Source organism: Lithobates pipiens, unplaced genomic scaffold, assembly GCF_037356315.1.
Source record: "Lithobates pipiens isolate NorthernLeopardFrog02 unplaced genomic scaffold, aLitPip1_a1.2 Scaffold_18, whole genome shotgun sequence".
Lineage (NCBI taxonomy): Eukaryota > Metazoa > Chordata > Amphibia > Anura > Ranidae > Lithobates > Lithobates pipiens.
The window spans coordinates 193,355,761-193,372,951 of record NW_027507758.1 but is presented as its reverse complement, the minus strand read 5'-3'; the positions used below and the strand labels follow the sequence as shown (position 1 = coordinate 193,372,951).

The following is a 17,191-nucleotide window of genomic DNA, read 5'->3' as shown; positions in this document are numbered from 1 at the left end:
CTGCTTTCTACATAGATGGTCCCAGGAAGCAAATGAGGATCTGGTAAGAGGTGATGTGGTCAAGGCCAACTTACGAAATCTGTTTGGTATCCAGATTAAGGAGTATAGATCCTTTCCACTCAGTACCATCTCCAATTGCACCCATAGTTTAGATTCTTTGATACTTTCCAGTCAGATATTCGAGTTTAAAAAATATTTTACCGCTATAATTTTAAGTCCGGAAGTGCCAACCCTCCTGAGTTTTTGGGCTTTATTAACCATTTATGAGCAATACAGGGTTCCTTGCGGTTCCAGACAAATTTGCCTATTACAGATTGTAAAAGCTTAAAGAATCCTATAGGTACTTTATATGGGATCATCTGGTACATAAAGAGCAACCTGGGCAATATGTTCATTTTCACAATTGCAATTTTACCCAACCAGGAGTGTGGCAAGTGAGTCCATTTGTGTAGAACTGCCCTGATTGTGTTTAGTAAGGGGATTAAGTTTCTGCAAAACAAAGCTGGGTTGGGAGTAAGATAGATACCCAAGTATTTTAAAGCTAATGGCTGCCATTGGAGAGGGAAGATTGTAAGCTAACCATCGTCTTGTGTGGGATAAAAATATATTAAAAATTTCTGATTTCGACAAATTAATTTTGAAAATGCACCGAATTTGTGAAAGGCTGACATGAGATTAGGGAGGGAGATAAGTGGTTGCTGTACAAAAAATAAAATGTCGCCTGCATATGCAGTGTATTTGTGTTCTGATATTGGGATTACCACGCACTGTCGCTAAAAAGGGTTCCAGTGATGACGCAAACAGGATAGGGGACAGAGGGCAGCCCTGTCGTGTTCCGTTGTACAGGAAAAAGGGATCGCTTAGTGTGCTGTTGATTTGTAATTGTGCTGAGGGGTTCTGATACAGGGCTGCTATTTTTTCTTTTAAATGCGGTCCTATCCCCATATGCGATAGCCATTAAGTACTCCCAGTCCACCCGGTCAAGCACCTCCGCACATACGACATCAGGGACATTGTGAGAGAATTGTCTCGGGCTTCCCTGCCTGGTATGAAACCCGTCTGGTCTCTAGAGATCCATAAGGGCACCAGGGGCAAGAGTCTATTGGCAATTGCTTTCACGTAGATTTTAGCATCCATATTTAATAGAGAAATTGGGCGGTAACTACCGCTTAGGCTTGGGTCTTTCCCTGGTTTGGGCAAAACCGTGATGTGTGCGTGCAGAGAGTCTGGTTGAAACCCCCCCTCCGCAGATGCCCAGTTAACCTAGGAGGTTAGATGTGGAAGTAATATGTCTGCGAAAGTACGGTAGTATGCGACCGTCAGCCCATCAGGGCCTGGTGCCTTGACGTTGGCCATGCTTTTGAGTGCGTTTTCTAAGTTCTGCGTTGGTGAAGTCCCCCTCCATGGACTCTAGGGTATCTGTTGACCGTTTGGGTAGGTTAGCCTTAGTCAGGTACGCATGTATGACTTTTTTTCTTGCTTCGCTATCTGGAATGGTAAGACCCACATGGTATAACTGTTGATAAAAAGCACAAAACTCCTTAGCTATCTCATTCGTTTTGTAAAGCAGTTTGTCTGATGTCGACTTGATTTTAGCAATGAAAGAGGCCGACTTTTTTCTGGGCAATAGAGCGGGTGAGTATATGGCTGGGTTTATTTCCCCATTCATAGAACTGCTGGAGAATGAAGCGTCGTTGTGACGTAAATTACTCATAGAACAGTGTTTTCAATTCTTCTCTCTTCTTAGTAAGAGAGTGTAATATTGTAGGAGAACTGTCGAGCTTATGGTTTTTCTCTGCCATGTCTATATCTCTTATGAGTTGTGATTGTGCCTGTGTCCTCTCACTCTTCCTCCTGGAAACTAGTTCCACAAGCTTACCACTGATGTGGGCCTTGTGGGCCTCCCACAGAACACCTGGTGTTATCTCAGGGGATTTATTGTCTTGGAAATAGAGGGAGAGATCCAAGCCCAATTTCTTAGCTTCTATTTCATCTGCTATGAGTCATTAAGTCGCCAATTTGTTGACTTGACCGGTAACGACGGTATTTGCATTGATATACTAATTGGGGCATGGTCAGAGACGGTCGAAATTTCAATACAGGAGTTTGTTACAAGGTCTAGGTAATGGTGTTGTAGGGAAAAAATAATCCATCCTCAAGTGGGTGTTATATAAATGTGATTAGTATGTGAAATCTTTTTCTCATGGGTATAAAACCCTCCACATGTCCATAAGTTGTACTTGTTTTCTTTATTTAAGCCAGTCGTCTGTGAGGGATATGAGTTTTACCCTGGGACGTGTCTAAAAGTGGTTCGAGGGCCGCATTCACATCACCTCCCATGATTATACAACTGTGGGCAAATTCCTTGAGTTTAGCCAGCGTGTTTGCTATAAATTCTGCTTGCCCTTGATTAGGGGCATATAAGTTAGTGAGAATTCAAGGCACATTTCTCAGGGTACCCTTTATGAACAGGAATCTTCCTAATTTATCCATCAGGGACTCCTCTGCAGTGAAAGAGGATCCCCTTTTGAACTCAATAGCCAAGCCTTTTGCCTTTGGGATATCCGACAGGCTGTAGTACCAAGTAGGATAATGTTGCGCGTACAGTTTAACTGTAGTTGTATAGGTAAGGTGAGTTTCTTGTAAGAAGATGATGTCTCCCTATAAACGTTTAAGTTCTCTATATAATGTGTTTCTTACCCGCAGCATGCTGTCCCCTAACATTGAGTGAGATCAGTTTTATCGTAGCCAATGGGTTCGTCTGGGGGTCTCATTCAGTGTGTCGTCTCTGCTCGGCTGGTGGTTAGACTGTACTGGGTAGGGGAGAGAAGAGGGGCGAGAGTATAGGTAGAATAAAATAGAAGACCAAGTAAAGAAGAACATATGCATTAGCAACAAAATATATAAGACCGCCTTGCTGTGCACATCTTGGGACGGCGTGTGGCCCGCCACAGCAGTGCCCCCCCCCCCCCCCTTGCGGGGTTCGGCGTTTTCGCCGAAGTTTGCCCCGTCCCTTTCACAGAGGGGGGTTTTGGACCCCAACTCCAGACCACTCGTGCCCCAACTTGGCACACCTCATCTATGCGGTCCAGCGCTGGCACAATAAAAGCTCAAAAATAACATTCCAAACCACTTATTTTACTGCACCTCTATCAACAAAAGGTATGCCACCATTTGCCTGCATATAACCGGCATAACAAATATTAACAGTCTACTACACAAAATAAATCAGTTCAAACAGATGGTTTAACTATGCAGTATCGTGCTCAATATTCCCTTACCTATCTCTTTCAATGTTGAGGTCCATGCAAAATGTTTCCAGGTCCTCCGGGAAATGCAACATGGCTGTTTTCCCATCTCTATTTGCTAGAAGGGCGGACGGAAAGCCCCACCTGTAGTTGATAGAGGCCAGCTCTGTTAAATAACGTCCCTGGGCGTTGCAGAGGATAGGTTCCGTGGGCAAAGAGCCTGGTGCACTCTGTCCAGTTTTCCTATTGCGGTTTTCCTGGTCCTCAGTTTTGTACATGGCCATCCTGTGTGCTATGGTCAGCATTCGAGTAGTGGCCTGCAGGTCTCTAATGGTGACCGTGTGCCTGTTCAGGCATTGCTCAGATTCCTCTACTCTGAGACCTGTGAGAGGTCCGCTCTGACCGCTGACAGTTCTTTCTTAACCACTTGCAGACCGGACCATTTTGCTTGTCAAAGACCAGACCACTTTTTGCGATTCGGCACTGCGTCGCTTTAACTGACAATTGCGCAGTCGTGCGACGTGGCTCCCAAACAAAATTGACGTCCTTTTTTTTCCCACAAATAGAGATTTCTTTTGGTGGTATTTGATCACCCCTGCGGTTTTTATTTTTTGCGCTATAGACAAAAATAGAGCGACAATTTTGAAAAAAACCCATTATTTTTTACTTTTTGTTATAATAAATATCCCCCAAAAATATATAAAAAAACTTTTTTTTCCCTCAGTTTAGGCCGATACGTATTCTTCTACATATTTTTGGTAAAAAAAATTGCAATAAGCGATTATTGATTGGTTTGCGCAAAAGTTATAGCGTTTACAAAATAGGGGTCGTTTTATAGCATTTTTATTAATTTTTTTTTTTTTTTTTTTTACTAGTAATGGCGGCGATCAGCGATTTTTATTGTGACTGCGACATTGTGGGGGACCCATCGGACATTTTTGACACATTTTTGGGACCATTGTCATTTATACAGTAATCACTGCTATATAAATGCAGTGATTCCTGTGTAAATGACACTGGCAGTGAAGGGGTTAACCAGTGGGTGGCAGTGTAGGGGTTAAGTGTTCCTAGGGGTGTGTTACTAACTGTGGGGGGGTTGGGCTTTCATTTAGTGAACACTGATCTCTGCTCCAATCACATGGAGCAGAGATCAGCGTCACTAGTTGCTAGGCAGAATGGAGAAATGTTTTTTACACAGCATTTCCTCCATTCGGCCGCTCCGTGAGACGATCGCGGGGATGCCCGCGGCGATTGAGTCCGCGGGTCCCGCGACCGGACTCATGGGGGTCCCGACCAGCGTGGGAGCGCGCCGCCTGCGGCGCGCTCCCGATGGCAGGGCGGCATTGAATATTGGACGTACCTGTACGCCAATATGCCTGCCCGTGCCATTCTGTCGACGTAAATCGTCGTGCGCTGGTCGGGAAGTGGTTAATCACTTTCTCCAGACCTACTAGCTTTGAGGGTAAGTCTGTTTTGGTAGGAAGTCCGCTTACCAGGTCCGCAACACTGGAGCGTCTGCTTGGACTCTCACCGCTATCGGAGCCACCCGAGGACGCTGGAGAGCGATGTCTGGATTCCGGCCTGTGCCGGGGGGCACCTCGTGGTGAGCGGCCTAGTCTGTCCAGCTCCGGTACGTCCTCTGCCTTCCGGGGCTAAGAACCGCTTAATGGAGCTGGCCGGGTTGTTCTTTTTCGAATGGGACTTGCCCGCTCTCCTTCCCGTGCTTGCCATTGAGGTGGGTGTGCAGAACGGCGTCTTTTAATCGGGTGAAATCAGTGCCGACGCCGGAGCTCTTGCAAGATGTGTCCTCAGGCTTCCATTCCCAGGCCGCTCCCCCCTTGTAGCTCTCCCTTTTGGCCTAGCGACGGCACCAAAGGTCTTCACCAAGGTGCTAGCCCCAATTCTGGCATTGCTAAGGGAACGAGGGATCGCAATCTTGGGTTACCTGGACGACCTCCTCCTGAGAGTAGCTTCTGCCTCAGAATTAAGGGAGGATATGGCGATCACCATACAGACTCTTCGGGAATTTGGTTGGGTTTTGAACCTCCAGAAGTCGGTGTTGGTGCCGACTCAACGCCTGGAGTACATGGGCTTAATTCTGGACTCCTCAGAGGCGAGAGTCTTTCTCCATTCAGACAAGCTGCAGACTTTTCAAGCTGCGGTGCCGTATGTTCAATTTCACACTCGAGTCTGGGACAAATCTCCGACATCTCTAGATTTTCTAATTTGGGTGAGCCAGCTAGTCAGGGATTCTCTGCTCTGGTGGCTGAGGTCTCCGGCCCTTTGGTCTGGGAAGTTGTTCCTTCCTCTTCATTGGACAGCTATCGCAACGGACGCTAGCCTGACTGGCTGGGGGGGAGTTTGGGGCCGTACAGTCGGCCCTGGGTTGCTTGACGCAAGAAGAATTCTGCCTGCCGATCAATGTGCTGGAGCTTCGGGTGATCAGGCGGTGCCTCTCCACATGGTCACAAAGGCCGCAGGGGCGTCCGGTCAGGATCCAGTCAGACAACGCCATGGTGGTGGCGTATGTCAACCATCAAGGAGGGACAAGGAGCTCGGCTGCAGCACTGGAGGTCGCTTACATCCTGCAGTGGGCAGAGCGGTGCATGCCGACTCTGTCGGCAGTCTATATTCTGGGAGCAGAAAACTGGCAGGTGGACTACCTAAGTCATCAGCTGCTGGACCAAGGGGAATGGTCGCTGCATGCGGATGTATTTCGGCTCCTTTGCCTAAGGTGGGGAACACCAGATGTGGATCTCTTGGCATCTCGACTCAATCAGAAGGTACAGAGGTCTGTGGCCAGGTTAAAAGATCCCTGGGTGGATACGGCAGACGTGTTGGTGGCTCCATGGGGGCATTAGCGGCTCATTTATGCCTTCCCCCCACTTCTACTTCTGCCATGTCTACTACGTAGAGTGGAGACCGAGGGCATTCCGGTAAATCGGATTGCCCCAGATTGGCCTCAACGTCCTTGGTACGCCAACATAGTACGAATGGAGGCAGATGTTCCTTGGTGGCTGCCGATGCGAGAGAACCTGTCAGATTCAGTAATCTCCACTATGCTGTGGGCACGGAAGTCATCTTTTCGGAAGATTTATCATCGTACGTGGAAGGCCTACATCTCCATGTGCGAGGAGATGGGGTGGTGTCCACGTACATATTCAGTTTCCAGGATCCTGTTGTTTTTGCAGCGAGAAGTGGATCACAACCTTGCATTAAGCACCATTTAAGGGGCAGGTATCAGCCTTGGCTGTCTTTTTTTCAACGACCTTTGGCGACTCATTCATTGGTGAGTACGTTTGTTCAGGGGGTTCGACATGTGGCCCCTCCGGTTCGACCACCGCTGCCTCCGTGGGATTTGAATTTGGAGATCTCGGTGCTTCAGAAACCGCCGTTTGAAAACATTAGGGAGATCCCCTTATTGACACTCTCTCTCAGAAAGTAGTCTTTCTAATGGCTATTACATCTGCCAGGAGGGTTTCTGAGTTGGCGGCCTTGTCATGCAAGTTTCCCTACTTGATCCTCCACAAGGATAAGGCGGTGCTATGTCCACAGCCTTCATTTCTTCCAAAGGTTGTTTCGGCCTTTCATCTCAATGAGGACATTGTGCTTCCGCCCTTAAGTCCTCAGCCGTCGCATCCCAAAAAGGTTGCTTCGCATTCTTTGGACGTGGTCCAGGCTCTGCGGGTGTATCTGTCTGCTTACGGCTCCTTTCCGGAGGTCGGACTCACTGTTTGTATCGGTGGCTGGTCCGAAGAAGGGCCTGGCGGTCTCATCAGCCACCATTTCTCTGTGGATCAGACAGATCGTGATTCAGGCTTATGCCATAAGGGGACGGAGGCCCCACTTTCCTGTCACAGCACATTTGACCAGAGCAATTGCTTCCTGGGCTTTTTGACATCAAGCGTCCGTTTACACGGTTGATGTGAGCGCATCTTCGGATCTTGCTTCGGCCGCAAGGTTTTGCAGGCGGCTGTTTAAGGTTGAAACTCCTCCGTTAAGGAGCTCTGGTTGTTATGGGTGGAGTTTATTTTCTTGCTGTTCCCACCCCTCATTTTTGTTCTCACCGTAAAAAAATAATTCTCTGGGTTTTTAAAAAATAATTTTTTTTTTTTGTGACTTTTAATCGCACGGGCTCTCTTTCATTGCCCAGGACCCTCAAACTGGGGAACTAGGGGCGGGAGAAGACTAATCCCCTCGGGACAGTTGTGAGGCTGAGGACTTCTCTTCTGAGGTGTCAAATGTGGGAGAACTAGCTGGTTTAATGTCTTGCTGAATGGTCCACTCCACATTTATGCTCCCTTAACTGAGTGTTTGGGTTTCGCTAAAGCCTCCTCAAAATGTGCATGCTTTTTCCTGTCTGTTTATTCTTGGAAAAGCCTTTATTTATTTTTTATTTATTTATTTTTTATCTGAGGCGATCTCCGAGGTAAATGTTTTTTAGTTTTTACACTTTATCCTATGGTGTCGGAAATTCACTAAGTACGGCATACTAGCAATTAACGCCTTATATCCTCTGTGTATAAGAGCTGTTAGCTGCATTTAATGCTCAAATGCTTAGGCATCGAATGAATAAAGTTTGAATTCCTGTTAAAAAAAAAAAAAAAACACTTTTTTTTTTCTCTGACAGATTGAGCAGGCAGGCTGACAGTAATTGCTTAACCGTTGTGAGGCCAGTTTAACAGGAGTTCTAGGTATCCTGCTCAGCAGGCCCAGAATTCTGGCAGCTTTATGCTTGCAATAATTGCTTGTGAGTTCCTTTTGTAGAACCTTCACAAGGTCCTCATGCATATGCTGGCTTATAAACTAGCCAAATGCACAACTGCTGAGAAGCCTACGGCGGTTTGTACCTGTATAGGAGACCTCCTGGGAATACCAGGTGCTAAACACCATTCTGTGCACATTTTTGCTAAATACAAACCGCTAAATGCATGAGTGTAGGAAAGCACATCAGTGGAGGATAAACTTCCTTTCACCATGGAGAAACTCCTGGCTAGTCTTCCTTTTGCAGTGGAACAGCTATTTGGGATGTTTGGATAATTCAGCCAAAGAAATTCTAGTGGGAAAAGTACCCCCTTTTTTCCATTTATGTAAAGGAGTAAATATATTTTCATTTTTAAAAGCTCCTTCTTTTTGTCCCAGGGGCATCGGCCTCCAGGCAGTCACGATGGCTTCTGCCATCAGGTTCAGTAGGTAATCCTCAGAGTTAACCCCAGGGACAAAAAGAGGTATTTGGGGAGGAAAACCTACAAGCTACTTATCAGGAGGCGCCCTGCTAACTCAATAGGGGGAATTCTTCTGCAGTTCTCATGGATTTGACAGGAAGACGAATGGGGGACTTCCTCAATGGGTCCAAACTGGAGTGCCGAGAGTTCCCGTCTCCTCGTGTTTTTTTTTTTTCTCAGATCAAACGTTCCTAAGGATCCAGAGAAAAATAAGTCTTTCTTTCGGCATGGAATTTATCCGATCAGTAGTCTCTTTCCTACAAGGGGGAGAACTTCTGGCATCTATCGACATCAAGGATGCTTATCTTCATGTGCCGATCTTCCCCGCTCACCAGAAATTTTTATGCTTCGAGGTAGAAAATCTTAATTTCCAGTTTATAGCTCTACTTTTTCGGGCTAGCTACTGCACCTAGAGTGTGTATAAAGATCCTGGCCCCTCCTTTAGCCAGGTTAAGGGCTCAAAGTATAACGATACTGGCCTACTTAGACAATCTACTCTAGATAGGTCAGGGTTTACTTCCTCTTTAACATTTAGTAAATGTAGGATAATGCACTTGGAGGGTAAAAATATAAACGCAATTTACTCATTGACGGGAGAACCTCTAGGGGATTCCAGGATGGAGAAGGATCTAGGGGTCCTAGTAGAAGATAGACTGAGCATTAGCATGCAGCGTCACACTGCAGCTACCAAGGCTGACAGAATATTGGCATGCATTAAAAAGGGAATTTACTCCAGAGATAAAACAGTAATCCTGCCGCATCATAAAACTCTGGTTTTGGCCGCATCTGGAGTATTCCGTCCAACCCTCGTGGGGAGGCATGTTTTTAAAGGCACCATTCGCGTTACAGGTTGCGGAGGGACACAAGAGGTGGCATTTAAGAGATTTGGTGACGCAGGCATTTCCTTTGACACATTTACTATTGCATCAGGCTGGGCATTGATAACAGCAGCAGAGCTGGACTAACACTCAAGCAGTGAATGCATTCCTTCAGGTAGTACCTCTGCTTTGTGCATTGGGCTATGAGCAGAAGGGGGTAAAAAAACACCTTGAAAAGGGGCTCTAGAAGGTCTGTTGTCACCACGGCACCCTAGATCCGTCTCAAAAAAGATGGCATCCTCCTCTGAAAGTGATATGGCCGATCAGAGTGAGCCATCAGGAGGGGCAAGTGTTGGCAGCTGCACTTAATACTGCAACTCCTGTCTATATCACTAAGGAGTTCTTTTTTTCTTCTACTATTTTCATTTTGGAGCAAAAGATTGATGCTTTAATCGCATCCCAGAGTGGGACTAAGCGTAGCAGATCCCCATCCACTGCTCGGGACCCTCAGGCTGCTTTCACACCGAGCTGTGTGGGACATCGGTGGTAAAGCGGCGCTATTCGGCCACTATCGGGACGGTTTTAACCCCCCGGCTGAAAAGGGGCTAAATCCGCCTGCAAAACGCAGCCAGAGCGGCGTTTTGACGGCAGTATCGCAGCACTGCCCCATTAATTTCAATGGGGAGCAGGGGTGGATGAGCGGTGAGTTCACCGCTCCAAAGAAGCTGCTGGCAAGCTTTTTGTGACTCCCTGCCAGCACACCGCTCCTCGGGCTTTCACACTGGAGTGAAAGGAGCTGATTTTTTTTCAGGCGCTATACAGGCGCTATTTTTAGTGCTGTAGCACCTGAAAAACGCTGGCAGTGTGAAAGGGGTCTCATGCTGAGGAACAAGGGGCGAGAGATGATGAATTTCTCTCAAAAGACCTTGAAAATGCTAATGACTCCTCTCCCAAAGTTCTTAATATGGAAGAATCCGCTTCACAGGAAAGACTGTTGGTATAGTCTCTCACTGAATTGGTCCGCTCGACTTTTTTTTTTTTACTGCCCGTAATGCAGTCGGTCAATGAGCCCACCTCTGGTTTGGATTCACTAAAGCCTTCCCAATCTGTTCATGCCTTTCCTATCCATTCATGGCTAAAGAAGTGTATGTATTCTGAGTGGGAGCACCCAGATAAACAGTTTTTCCCTCCAAAAAAGTTTTCTATACTTTATCCTATGGAGGAAGAATTCTATAAGGAAATGGGGGATCCAGCAATTGACGCTGCTATATCCTCTGTAAACAAAAACCTGACTTGTCCTGTAGACAATGCTCCAATGCTGAAGGATCCAACAGATGAGAAGTTGGAATTTCTTTTTAAAAACAATATTTCTCTCGCAGGTTCAGTCATTCAGCCTGAATTGGCAGCAATTGGGGTATCTCAGTCCTTAAAGGACCAGTTTGTAGAGGTACTCAAGGTTATTCCTGATCAGCAGGCCCAGGATTTGGCCGGTACATCAGAAGCATTGTTTCACAGTAGACACTATGAAAGATTCTATTCTCCAGGCCTCACAGCTCATGCTAGGGCTGGTACATGTGCGTAGGATTCTGTGGTTGAAAAATTGGTCAGCCGAAGCTCCATGTAAAAGGCTCTTGGCCAATTTCCCATTTCATGGTGAACGGTTATTTGGAGATGTTCTGGATAAGTATATCCAAAGAATTTCTAATGGGAAAAGTTCCCTTTTTACCAGTTAAGATGTTTAAGTGTTTTTCTTTTAAACGTGCGTCTTCTCCAGTGCCAGGGGCCTCCACCTCCAGGCAGTCTCGACGGCTTCCACCGTCAGGTTCAAGAGGTAGACCTCAGGGTCAGTCCCAAGGCCAGGAAACCCGCACAAAAAAATACTATGGCCTCCTTATGAAGGGACACCCCCGCTCGCTCAAGTGGGGGGAAGGCTTCTACAGTTTTCAAAGATCTGGCAGGAACAATGTCAAGACAGATGGGTGGCTTCCTCAATTTCTCTAGATTACAAACTAGAGTTGTGAGAATTCCCGTCTCCTCGTTTTCTCAGATCAAATGTTTTCAGAGACCCAGGGAAAAGGAAGTCTATCTTTCTGGCTTTGGATCATCTCTTGTCTCAAAAGGTGATATCAGTGGTTCCCATGCAAAAGCAAGCGTTTGGTTTTGGTACCGTGAAAAGGTTTGAATAAAACCCTAATGGGGAGGTCAGACCCATTCTAGAGATGAAGGATCTAAACCAGTTCTTGAATATCCGTTCCTTTCGCATGGAGTCAATCCGATCAGTAGTCTTCATCCTACAAGGGAGAGAATTTCTGGCTTCAATCGACATCAAGGATGCTTATCTCCATGTGCAAATTTTCCCCGCTCACCAGAAATTTCTGCGCTTCGAGGTAGAAAATCTTAATTTTCAGTTTGTAGCTCTGCCTTTCAGTCTAGCTACTGCACCTCAAGTGTTCACAAAGATTCTGGCCCTTCCTTTAGCCGGGCTCAAGGTATAACGATACATGCCTACTTAGACAATCTGCTCTTGGTAGATCAGTCTGTAACCCGCCTAAACCAAAGTTTGGTCACCGCAGTCAGCTACCTAGAGTTCCTAGGCTGGATTCTCAACCTAGAGAAATCCTCCTTAAAACCATCAAGGAGATTGCAATACTTGGGGCTGATCATAGATACAGTTCAGAAGAGGGTGTTTTTGCCCCAGGAAAGGATCAGCTCCATAAGGGAACTGATTCAGTTGGTCAAAACAAATGTACTTCTATTCGGCTCTGTATGAAGTTGTTGGGAAAGATGGTGGCTTCTTTCGTTCCTTATGCACAGTTTCATTCAAGATTGCTGCAAAACAGTATTCTGTCAACTTGGAGCCTCAATTGGTGGTTGATATCCAGAAATCTTCAACAAGTGAAATCCTTTCTACCAGTCACCTGAAAGGTGGTAACAGATGCCAGCTTTCTGGGCTGGGGAGCAGTCCTGAAGAAGCAGCTATCTAAGGTAAATGGTCCAAATCGGAGAGAACCTTGCCCATCAATAGTCTAGAGATTCGGGCAGTCTGTCTGGCCCTAGAGGCCTGGACGCTCAGACTACGGAATTGTCCTGTCAGGATCAAATCCGACAATGCCATGGCAGTGGCCTATATTGCCAAAGGGGCGCGAGAAGTCATGCAGCCCAAAGAGAGGTGAATCATGCTGTATCTTGGGCAGAAAACATTCCTGGTCTATCTGCGATTTTCATTCCAGGGATAGAAAATTGGCAGGCGGACTACTTGAGTTGCCAACAGTTATTTCTGGGAGAATGGACCCTGACATCTTTCTGTCAATATGTCAAAGATGGGGTGTTCCAGATGTTGATCTGTTTGCATCCAGGTTCAACAACAAGGTCGACAACTTTGTATCAAGGACAAAGGATCCATTGGCATACGAAACAGACGCCTTGGTTTTTCCATGGGATCCGTCCCCCCTGTTCTGCTGCTTCTGTGCCTTCTTCGCATGATCAAGCAAGAAGGGAAGGAGGTGATTCTGGTGGCCCCTGTGTGGCCAAGTAGATCTTGGTATGATGGTAGGGGACCTTTGGACCCTACCACTATGGCCAGACCTTCTCTTGCAAGGTCCGGTATTCCATCCTACAAACGCTAAATTTGGCTATTGAGTCCCACTTTCTAAAAGATCGTGAGCTGTAAGCTTCAGTAGTTTCTACCTTGGTTAATGCTAGGAAGCTGGCCTCTAGGGTCATATACTATAGAGTCTGGAAGGCATATGTCTCCTGGTGTGAATCCAGGGGTTGGCACCCCAGGAAATATGTCTTGTCATAGGTAGGATCCTTGAATTCCTACAGATGGTATTAGAAATTGAAGTTGGCCCTGAGTACTATCAAAGGTCGGGTATTGGCCTTACCCATATTTTTTCAATGACCACTTGCTTCTCACTCTCTGGTTTGTAACACAGATTAATCCTCTAATTAGGACACCCCTGAACCCTAGGGACTTGAATTTAGTCCTGTCGGCATTACAGAAACAGCCTTTTGACCCTATACGGGATATTCCCTTAGTCCTCTTGACAAGGAAAATATTTTTTTGGGTTGCAATATCCTCTGCGAGAAGAGTATCGGAAGTTGGCATCTCTCTCTGGTAAAGAGCCATATTTGATTATTCATAATAAGGTGGTATTGCGGCCTCATCCTAAAGTCATACCGAAGGTAGTGTCAGGTTTTCCTTTAAACCAGGATATTGTTCTGCCTTCTTTTTTTCCAGAACCTCGTTCTGTGAAAGAGAGGTCACTACATTCTCTTGTTGTAGTGAAGAGCCGTCAAGGTCTATTTAAAGGTAACCGCTCAGATTCACAAGACAGATGTTTTGTTTGTATTGCCGAACGGTCCTAAAAGAGGACAGGCAGCATCAAAATCTACTATTTCCAAATGTATTTGTCAAGTGATTGTTCAGGCTTATGGTTTAAAGAGGAAAATTAACATCAGAGGGAGAGAAGACAGAGGAGAAGAACTGGAAAGGGGAATAAGACATCAGCAGAAGATGGAGAAGAAAATCAGAGCTGATTTAAAGTGGTTGTAAACCCTTACAACACACTTTGACCTACAGGTAAGCCTAGATTAAGGCTTTCCTGTAGGTCCAAGAAATATTTGCCCGAAGACGGGCACCACCGTCTACGGCGCATGCGCTGTAGACAGCGGCGCGCAGGCGTACTGAGCGCGGCATCGTCAACAACGAAGATGCCGCACGTGTCGGCTCCCGTGCGCATGCGCGGTAGTGACGTCATCGCGGCTTCACCGAATGACAGCGGCGGAGCTGCGAGACCCCACTGAGAAGATGGATGCGCCGGACTACAGGGGACATTGGTGACTTTGCTGGCTCCTGTGTCAGGTAAGTGACACATAATGGAATACTATGCGATGCATAGTAGTCCATTATGCTTTGCCTTTGCAGGGAATGAAAGAGGAAGTAAACTCATCAGGGTTTACTTCCTCTTTAACAGCTTCGTGCCCGCCCTATAGCCGAAATACGGCTGCAGAGCGGACGCTAACTGCCGGGAGGCCGTTCCTGAACAGCCTCTTGTTTACTTCCGCAATGCGCGCTCCCGCATCGGGAAAGTTCTGTGCTGGCCATGTCCCTCGGACACAGCCAGTCACAGATCGCTGTAAACAGCCAATCACAGCGGCCGTTTATAGCGCGATCGGTGTGTCCAATGTGAGATGATCTCCTATGTAAACCTATGAGATCATCTCTTGGCGCCCCTCTCACTCCTCTCACACACCGTGTGAGAAGGCAGAGATCAACGGCTGCAGCGGCCGTAATTTAAAAAAAAGTGCCATCCTCGCCCCAGTGCCATCCTCGCCCCAGTGCCATCCTCGCCCCAGTGCCATCCTCGCCCCAGTGCCATCCTCGCCCCAGTGCCATCCTCGCCCCAGTGCCATCCTCGCCCCAGTGCCATCCTCGCCCCAGTGCCATCCTCCCCAGTGCCACTTGCCCCCAGTGCCACTTGCCCCCAGTGCCACCTGTTGTCAGTGCCATTTGTCCCCAGTGCCAGCTGTCATCAGTGCCATCTGTCATCAGTGCCATCTGTCAGTGTCACGTACCATCTGTTAGTGTCGCGTGCCATCTGTTGTCAGTGTCATGTGTCATCAATGCCACTTATCAGTGTCACGTGTCATCGGTGCCATCTGTCATCGGTGCCACGTATTGGTGCCATCTGTCATCGGTGCCATCTGTCACCCCCATGTTGAAGGGCATGCAGCCTGGTAAGGGGGGGGGTGACTTGCTCGTCCCCTCCCTTTCCTGACCTGCCTGGCTGCATGCTCTGATAAGGGTCTGGTATGTAACCCACGTCATTTAAAAAAAAAAAGTGGCATGGGAGGGTCCCCTCTGAATTCATACTAGACCCAAAGGACCTGGGGGGAGGGTTCCACGCCATTTATTTTTTATTTATTTTTTCCTACATTCAGCTGACTGCTGATGACTCATCAGTTGTTAAGGACATGGCGGCCGATGCCTGTGTGAAAGGGGCCTTTTCTTTCTTTTTTATCCTTTTGTTAACTTAAATCTACACCGTAGTTATTGTAGTGTCTTCACTCAAGAATTCCTGCTTTAGCTAGTCTCTACACAGCAAGCTGTTTGGATCAGTGTATCCTCTGCAACAACTTTGGAGACCATACCTGGACTCTTCTGGACTGGAGAATTTTGGGGCTAACCTGGAATGTGACTTTATAGTACAGGGCTTTGAATTGTGGAGCTTTGCATACCTTTTGTGTGCTGTTATTTAGCCACAAAGTATTATTTGGACCCAGAACCATGTCAGAGCCCTAGGTGTAACCCAGTTTCTAAAGACCTACTTTGTGAGTAATACCAGTCTAGATTTAGTTATAGTTTAGTTATCTTTTGTTGTTTTTATTTTAATTTTTTTTTTACTTTTTGGTGGAAAAAAAATCCTTCCACAGCTGGTTTCACTGCAGTAAGGGTTTAGGGTGAGAGACTCCAGCACTTACACCATCCGTCACTGCTGCTTCTGAAGCACCACATGGACCGTTTGGTCTTTAGTCTCATTTCACCATTGGCCTACCTTGGGTGTCCTCAGCTCATACACTCCTATTGCCTCTAGGGAATTTAGTCCGTTCTGCTATGAAGACTTTCAAGAAATTATCATTGGCCTCTGCTTGATAATGTGATAGAGTTCTTTGCTTTAAAAGATTCTATAATGATCCACCAGAACAAGCATATAACCAAATGAGTTGATAGTTTTTTCAACTTTCCAAATTCCACTGACAGGCATACTTAGCTCCTAGATTGAATGTAAGTGGAATGTCTTTGCGTCTTGTTGGCGGTGACTTTTATTTGCAAAACTACTTTAATTGGGTAGATGGTGGGCTAAGTGTTTGCATGGCATCTAAAATTTCTGGTTCTTAAATTTTACGCATGGTTTCCTACATTACGTTTTGTTTACAATTCTGTTTTAAAGCTATAGGGGTTTATAGACCTTCAGAACTATGATGCTTACTAGTCGGTTGTGTCCTTTCTCCTATCATTTTTTCTCTGTATAGGTTATAGAAGAGATTGAGGAAATGATGCAGGAATCTCCTGATCCAGAAGAGGATGATACTCCTTCCCAGTCAGACAGACTTTCTATGCTTTCACAGGAGATCCAGACACTAAAGAAGTCCTCTACAAATAGTAACTATGAAGATCGTAAGTAATAAAGCTAAAATATGTTAAAACATCCTTTTGTTGAGTTTCACAGAAACCTCCTAAAATGCTGTCTTTATTTGGATTATTTTATTTAGATAGTTTACATGTTTTTTTTTTTTTTTTTTTTTATTTCTTTGTGTTAATAAACTGTTTCATGTACATTATGTAAAGTGGAAATTTAGTCTTTTTTTCATCTTTCCAGCTATTAAATCCTCCGCCCTTGTTTTACTTTGGATAGTAAAACATTATTTTTTTTTTGGCCAGTAAATACCTTATGCAGCCCACTTCCTGTTTCTTTTCTGATAAAAAGCCTAGGCTTATGAAGTCATGCACAGGAACGTTTCTTCCAAAACTCCACTCCACTCCACTCCAAATTGCTCCCAAAGCCAGGGTCCTCGGACAGCCTGTTAACAGCCCCAGGTCGCCGTAGCCAAAGCCTTCGTTGTAGTGTTGTTTGCTGTCCACAGGCACATTTGGGCTACATAGCAGCAGAGGGCTCTCAGCCAACCTCATCTCTGCCTGGACCAGCCTGATTAACTTAGCTTTCCAGTCCTTGTGTGGTTGTCTCTCCAAAAGCCCAATTCGCACTTTGTACTACAACCAGTACCTTTCCTGGAAGTAAGAGACTTTTTTTCCTGGTGCCGCTGCTCACATGCTAGCGCTTCCTTCCAGATTTCATAGAGGACAGAATCCTACCATCTCAGCAGGACCTGCTCTGAC

General features: G+C 46.2%; 1 protein-coding gene across 1 annotated transcript in view; it reads left to right on the top strand.

Annotated features, from left to right (window-relative positions):
* Nucleotides 1-17,191, top strand: part of FEZ2 (fasciculation and elongation protein zeta 2) — a 298,213-nt gene that overhangs the window by 116,871 nt on the left and 164,151 nt on the right. The window contains 1 exon segment of the mRNA XM_077486489.1: nucleotides 16,327-16,471. Within this exon segment, the coding sequence (XP_077342615.1) occupies nucleotides 16,327-16,471 (145 nt within the window).